Genomic DNA, 7,899 nt, shown 5'->3' on the forward strand with positions numbered 1-7,899 from the left:
TCCTTAATTGATCCAGAATCCTCTGCGTATAGAATTGTTAATCTAATCGATTGGCGTTTCCTTTTCCTTTTTTTTTTTTTTTAATATCCAACAAGTTATTGAATACAATCAATGAAAAATTGTAATTGACTTACGTGGTTCTCATTGAAGGGTAAACTACGAAAAGCATTAGTCAAATTATCCAACAAATTATCATATTCCTACCAAGACTTTATGTACCAAACTACGAAAAGAATGAGAGGTTGTTAGATTATCCTTAATTGATCCAGAATCCTCTTCGTATAGAATTGTAATTTTCAATTATATTTAGGGTAGGATTCCTATTTTAAGAGGGATTAATATTACTTCATATATATTGTAATATTTTATACACATCAATACAAGAAGTCACAATTCTACATAATACCACTCATCTAGGTTTTCTATTTAGTTCATCTGCTTCTCCTTCTCTTTCTTCTCTCATCCACCATATTAGGCTTAGGGGTAATTGGGCCTTGTCTTGTCTTTTAGTGTTGGAAAAAAAGGGTGTAATTGCTATATTAAATCATATAAAAAAAATAAAAATAATAGTACATGCAATTATATATTAAAGTAATGCATACACATAAGTAACCATTGTTAAATGAAAATGACATAATGGATTAGAAAAAACTTATAAATACGGTCTAGGCCAATATTAAATACATTAAAAGGCAATACTAAATGAAAATAAGATAAATCCCTGGTAAATAAAAGAATATATGATAGTTCAGGAAAAGGGACCAAACGTGTTCCTGACCCATAGCAAGTCATTCACCAAGTTGGAGTGCCTCCTTAAGCAATCTCTCAAAATTATTGTATGATGATCCTCCAACATCAGTAGCTTCAACAGCTTTTTTCTTCCATTCCTTTGCCTTTTCCCTCATCTTCATCCCTCCTTCTCCTTCCAGCATTTCCTTAACAAGTGCTTCAATTTCATGGCGCTTCACATCAGGGCTCACCTCCATTCCAATCTCCCATGTTGTGCATGAGTACCGACAATTCGTTTGTTGCTCTGCAAAGAAAGGCCAGCAAATTACTGGCACACCATGAGATATAGTTTCAATGGTAGAATTCCAACCACTGTGTGTTAGGAAAGCCCCAACAGATGGATGAGCCAACACTTGGTCCTGTGCACACCAACCTGTAATATAACCCCTATCCTTAATCTCCTCCAAAAATTCCTCGGGCAAAATTGGTGTGTCGCCCTTTACCACGTCAGCCCTAACTATCCATAAAAATGGGTGCTTGCTATTTGCCAGCCCCCATGCAAACTCAATCAAATGCTGGCCTGTCATCATCGTTACGCTGCCATAATTGACGTACACAACTGAATTGGGTTTCTTTTTATCAAGCCATTCCAAACATTTTGTGTCTTCTTTCCATAAGTTTGAGTTAAGTGACTTGCTTTCGGGGAAATGCCTGCCAAGCAAATTAAGGGGGCCGATGGTGTATATGTTGGGGAACATTATCGATATTACCTCTAACACTTCGCGTTCGAATTCGTCAAATGTGTTGAAGATGATTGCAGAAGAGTTCAAACAGTTAAGTGATTCGGATCCCAAGTAATTAAACATTATGTCGTTGAGATCAGTAACTCTAATGAAACTTGGGATGTCCTTGAGCCGAACATTTTTCATACCTGGGATCCAATAAGTTGGTGTATCGAGTGTGCCATCATGCATGAAATTCTCATCTGAAATGCATGGAAGGTGAAGCATGTGTGATGATAGATAATTATGTTGACGGTTAGTTGATAAAAAAAAAATATATATATGAGATCTCATAGTTTTATAGGTGATTGGTGCAAAATCCCATAATTTAATCCGACAATCATTTCAACGCATTGATTAATCTTCGCCAATAACGTGACAGAAAAGATTTCTGAATAAAATTAACGCATTGATGTACTATATTTGGCAACCTGTTTATTAGACTGGTCCGCTTCTATTAGTAGTGTGATGTGATGCTGGACTAGACCCAATCACACACTAGAAAACAGGACCAGAATCTATAAGCCCCATAATTAATAATAAATCAAAATGAACACAAGAATATAAAAGGTGCACAGGAAAGAACGAAGTGTCAAGTCTGGGTTATCTTATCCTTTGGACATGCTGGATTGCAGAGAAGATAAGAGTGCTGGAGTGCAGAGAAGGTACGAGGGAACACTGGAAAGACTAAAGAATCATCTTCCTGGATAAACAAAGGAATATGCCCTTGGAAGGGAAGGATGTGGATGATTTAACTCAAGTGTGTCATGATAATTTATGTATACAAAAATGTTCATATACATAAATAAACTGATTAACGACAAAAGCGTAAAAAAAACAAATGGAAATTAAAGAAGTACCTTTGAACGGAATAATGCCACGTTTGACAAGTTCGCTGTATTGCAAGTACCCCATGAAGCCACAAGCAGAGGCCGTCCATAACGTAACCTCCGGAATGCCTAATTCTCTAGCAGCTTTGCTCCCAAAGGTCATGATACCATCTGCAACTATGCAAGTAACTTGTGGCACTTGAGATGAGGAATTGATCTTAGTCACTAGCTCTTTAAACGGACCAAGACAAGTTTTCTTAATGGAGTCACATAAAGTTGGAACATCTTGGGTTCCATCCTTATCCGAAGGAGGCAACCCGTCCGGTATGGTCTCGAACACAAAGTCCGGTAGACCCTTAACGGAGTCGGGACCTTTTGACCGGATTAAACGGTTGTGGTTGAACTCGGTGTTGACAAAGGTTATGTGGAAGTCCCTTGAGTGAATAAACTTGGCCAATTGCATCATGGGGTTAACATGGCCTTGTGCTGGGTATGGGACAAAAACCGCATGCCCTTTTTTGGTTGCTCGTTCTAATGGACTCATCTTCTCTCTTTGGTCTTTACCGAAAACTCGGGAAGTGCTCAGCTTCGAGGTCTTACTCGTGTGGTGAAAGCTAACTTCAATCCTGTGCTATTTATAGAAAATGTGGGTCAACTTTTCTTTGGCACGTGAAACTGACTCTGGCTAATGCTTTTCACTTTATAGATAGTCTCATAAGCAATTCAGTTTTTTTATTTTTTTATTTTTTTTAAATATAGTTTTGAGATGAAAAATAATAAATAATACATTTTTCTCCACTTACACATCATTGGTCATAAATAAAAAAAAAAGTAGGTAAAAATAACTCCCTTTTCAAAGTTTATAACAAGAAACTTTTGCCAAACGTCTAATTTTTGTCACACCTTCTAATTATCCTAAAAGAGCCTAGTAGTCTATTATCATTTTTTTTTTAAATATTAGCAGACTCTTGAACATAATTCACATTTAAGTGGGATTCGGGTGTCATCATCAGGTTTACAACTTGTCCAGGTGACATTTTCATAATGACTATTTACACGTGTATTTACCAATGGTACATCATATGTTATTATGTATGTGGTGAGAAATTTTATTTTTTATGTTATTAATTTTTTTAACACAAGAATCTCACTACTTGTATAAAAACACGTGGTATACCACTCCGTATTCCAGACACATTGAAATTTTCATCTATTCATCTCAACTTCTTTTCTTCCCTTTCGCGGAAGCTAAGATCTGGATCGGATCAATATTCATACCACTACTCTGTAAGACGTATTACATTATTGGTGTGGTCCTTTCCTCTTTTTTTTTTTATACCCAACAAATCATTGAATACAGCCAATGAAAAAAATCTAATCGATTGGCGTGTTGACACACCCCGACCGAGATCGGAGCGTGCTGGCCGTCACACGAAGGTGACGTAACCATGTGCACGTGCGGAAGCTAATAAAACAGTAATATAAAAGTACGAATAATTTAAAAACTAGCATACAACGTCCTAGAACAAGTGCTAGCATAAGTGAGATACAAATTCAGAGCAAGACTATAGCAGTCCAAAAGAAAAGTTGCGACAAAAGTACACCCGAAGGTGACCCTACGCTGGTGAGTATCTGTCAGAAAAGCCGGAAGAACCCTCTGGGAGACCACCGAAACTGCTAATCAACTAGAACCTGGAGGGGCGCAAAACAAAAGCGTGAGTGGGCAAAAACAAAGCTCTTTGAAAACCATTTAGCAAAATACATTCTAACCCCTCGCCGTAAAACCTGTATACTTCCCAGAAAATAATCATATATACGTACGTATAAAAATGCCAATCATGCTCAAGGGTATGCCAAACATGCTCAACAATGTGCCATGTCAAAGTCTCATAATGATATGCAAGTGCTCAGGTATAACTCATATCAATAGCATAACATCTGGCAGCCGGAGTCACCTAACGTGACCTGTACGGCTGCATATAGAGCTCAAATCTCAAAACTCAATAACTGAACCTGCCCACGAGTCGGAACCACCTAAAGTGGTCTGTACGACAGGCCTGGGTGTAACATATATATACGCTCTAGTGCTACGATCACGTGAAGGCTGTGCGAATAATCGCGGGTCACCTACGAGTCGGAACCACCTAAAGTGGTCTGTACGACAGGACTGTGCACCTAACTTGGATCCAAGCTGAGCGTGTGGTGCGGGAGGTGAACATCACGTGAAGGACTGTGCCCTACTCTGGGCGGGAGCACTAACACCGAGGGTGCAGGTTATGAGCTCTCTAAGCATCTCAAACTACTACTGAATATAAACATGCATACCATTTACCTGGCACTTACCTGTGCGTCCACGGCACCCAATACGCATATATAAATGTATGCCACTACTAATGCATGTGATGATGCATAAACAATAATAATAACGTGCATGGCATAAATCAAATACTCATTTTTAATCAATTTCTGGGAATATAATTGTATATAGGTATATACGGAAAACAAAGGCCCACTCACTGGTAAGTGGAAGGGTTGTAGCCCCCCTGCCTCGAGTGCGAACGCTCGTCCTCGGGGTATGTGTCACCTATATGCGAAATAACTATAAAAACGTTAACTTTAAAGCACATAACCAACTTCTCGTAATAACTTCTCATACATTGCTCAAAATGGACAAATGAATATACCAACGTGCTCTACACAACCTCAGGATCACAACCCTATTTTTAGAAAAAATTTCCTCCGCCGTACGCGCCCCCACGCGCTGGCCAAGGCACGACCACACGCGCCGGCCACGCGCAGGCACGTGCGGCGCACACGGACGGCGTCAACTGACGCCGTGAGGAATATTCCGTTATCTCTAACGGATTCCGTCAACGGCGTCAGGAATATTCCGTCAGATTTGACGGAATATTCCGTCACCTTCTCCGGCGAGCCTCCGGCGACGTCGCCGGCGCCGGAAAACTGGAAAAACTTCAAACTTCGTTTTCTCACTCATTTCTCAACCATTTTCCATGATTCTTGAACCAAAATGAAGCTTAGGGCTATTAGAATCACGATATACTACTTTTAAAGGCTAAAAACTACGCGATCATACCTGTCTTCAAACTCAAAAACCGGCCAACTTCGAAACCCACGATTCCGACGTCCAATTTCGTCCAACGAGCTACTCCGATGTTCCCTAGGACCTTACTAAGACACCTATAAGCTTCAAAATCCCAAAAACGAGCTAGATCAATGTTTGCATGAACAGTGCACAAATCGGAGTTTGTGAAATCGACGTGAAAACGTCGGAGTTCTCACCTGAAAATGGTATGGCTGTGTTCTCCTCGACCTCACGAGCTCAACTGTGTCCTTGGTTTCCTCGATCTGTGAACGTTCGAGTGAGTGTGTGCTTGTCCGTACGTTTTAAGGTGAACGGGAAGGGAGAGGGAGATGAGAGACAGAGACAGAGAAAGGGCAGAGAGAGACAGTGAGTGTGAATGTGTGTGTGTGTGGCCCAGCACATGCCACAACACACAAAACAACCAATAATGTCAAAGAAACAAACTAGGGATAAAGTTGACACTTCACACGTGCGTTTCGATATTTCCAGGACGGGATGTCACACGTGTCCCTTTCCTTTTTGTTTTTTTGTTTTTTTGTTTTTTTTAATATCCAACAAATTATTGAATACAGTCAACGAAAAATTCTAATTGGCTTATGTGGTCATTGAAGGGTAAACTACAAAAAGAATTAGTCAAATTATCCAACAAATTGTCGTATTCCTACCAAGACTTGACGTATCAAACTACGAAAAGAATGAGAGGTTGTTAGATTATCCTTAATTGATCCAGAATCCTCTTCGTATGGAATTGTAATTTTCAATTATATTTAGGGTAGGATTCCTATTTTAAGAGGGATTAATATTACTTCATATATATTGTAATATTTTATACACATCAATACAAGAAGTCATAATTCTACATAATACCACTCATGTAGGTTTTCTATTTACTTCATCTGCTTCTCCTTCTCTTTCTTCTCTCATCCACCATATTAGGCTTAGGGGTAATTGGGCCTTGTCTTGTCTTTTAGTGTTGGAAAAAAAAGGTGTAATTGCTATATTAAATCATATATATAAAAAAAAAATAGTACATGCAATTATATATCAAAGTAATGCATACTCATAAGTAACCATTGTTAAATGAAAATGACATAATAGATTAGAAAAAACCTAAAAATACGGTCTAGGCCAATGTTAGGCATTCTGTCCTTGAGACAAGTTTACATCCACTACAGTGCTCATGGTTGATCGGCAGTTGTCTTCCAGAATACAACGACAACATCCTTGTAATAGTAGCACTCCAAATCACAAGACTCCAATGAATCACGATTGTGTTGAAAACTCTCTCATATAGACTCAATGAGACTCTCTAATGTTTAGTGCACTCTTTCTACTGTTATCTCTGCGATTGTCGGAGCACAACCGGAGAGAGAGACTATGTGAGGGGTTGTAGTCAAGTTCTGAGGTATGGTTTTTCTATATGAGCGCTAGGGTTCCGTTTTTGCTGCGTTGAGAAAATTGGGCTTAGGGAACAGAGTAATTGGCCTGATACAATAAAACTGCAAGAGAGCCATTTAATGTAATGAGAGTGGAAGACTTCCAAAGGTAAGATTCCAGTACTCATGCCATTTAATGTAAAGTATAATTGATCAGATATGATTCAAGATGATAATGAAGAATTATTATATTATTGTTAATTGATTAAATTTCGTTTGTTACTTACAGTGGTGGTTCGAATATTCTATTATACAAATTAACCCCCATAAGATATCCCGAGTTCATAAACCCCATTTGTTAGTCATCTTATCTAATTCATTGATCTCCAGCCCACATTGACAATTTATCTCGCTGATATCCTATTCTAATGTGCAAACCGGGCTTGCCTGGGACCTAGTTCACAATTAATAGATTCAACTACACAAAAGATCCCTTCTAATTACCTTCATTTCCAGACCAATCTCAACACTAAATAATGTGTCACATGAATGATGCACAAATAATGTCATTCATCTTTCACATATATCATAGTATGTTCTCAACAAATAACATTTCAGCAATAATTCCATAACCAATAACAAGTAAACACTCAACTAAAGCAATTAGCCAAATAATATCCAACCACATTAATCAATTAAAAAAATCAAGAATATTATAACACTTCACGAAATTTAATAAAATCAATTTCCCTAAAGGTCTGCCGTATTTCCCCTACCTGAATTTCAAAGCTAAACTGAAAATCTACATCACTACCGAAATAACTAAACTCTATGTACTTGAACAAGCTCATTGATCACGTCTAAATACTATGTATTTCTTCCACTCTTATCTTTTCTAATCTCTCTTACTATATATAAATATATAAAAATATAGACATAAATATTTATACACACACACACACATTTTTTTGCATGGTTTCCTAAATTGCACAACCGATTCTTTTCCTAGGGATCCTAGAAATCTCGTGATCGTCACCATTCATTGTACATCGTGCAGTCAATTTTTATTAGGTACTATT

At 38.2% G+C, this 7,899-nt stretch overlaps 1 protein-coding gene across 1 annotated transcript; it reads right to left on the reverse strand.

The window, feature by feature from the left end:
* Positions 1-559: 559 nt before the first annotated feature.
* On the reverse strand, positions 560-3,142 carry LOC137721444 (linamarin synthase 2-like). The gene is made up of 2 exons (XM_068460537.2): positions 2,372-3,142; positions 560-1,714 (listed from the first exon to the last, which is right to left on the reverse strand). The coding sequence occupies exons 1-2, from the start codon at positions 2,883-2,885 to the stop codon at positions 789-791; spliced, it is 1,440 nt and encodes a 479-aa protein (XP_068316638.2). The 5' UTR covers positions 2,886-3,142; the 3' UTR covers positions 560-788.
* Positions 3,143-7,899: the final 4,757 nt, after the last annotated feature.

Source organism: Pyrus communis, chromosome 1 (genome assembly GCF_041283825.1).
Source record: "Pyrus communis isolate YQ-2024b chromosome 1, ASM4128382v1, whole genome shotgun sequence".
NCBI classification, from domain to species: domain Eukaryota; kingdom Viridiplantae; phylum Streptophyta; class Magnoliopsida; order Rosales; family Rosaceae; genus Pyrus; species Pyrus communis.

Excerpts from the sequence above, each read along its gene's own strand:
- LOC137721444 (XM_068460537.2), bottom strand. The coding sequence starts at position 2,885 with ATGAGTCCATTAGAACGAGCAACCAAAAAAGGGCATGCGGTTTTTGTC. Across the intron at positions 1,715-2,371 it reads TGGCATTATTCCGTTCAAAG|ATGAGAATTTCATGCATGAT; the intron begins GTACTTCTTTAA and ends CATGCATTTCAG.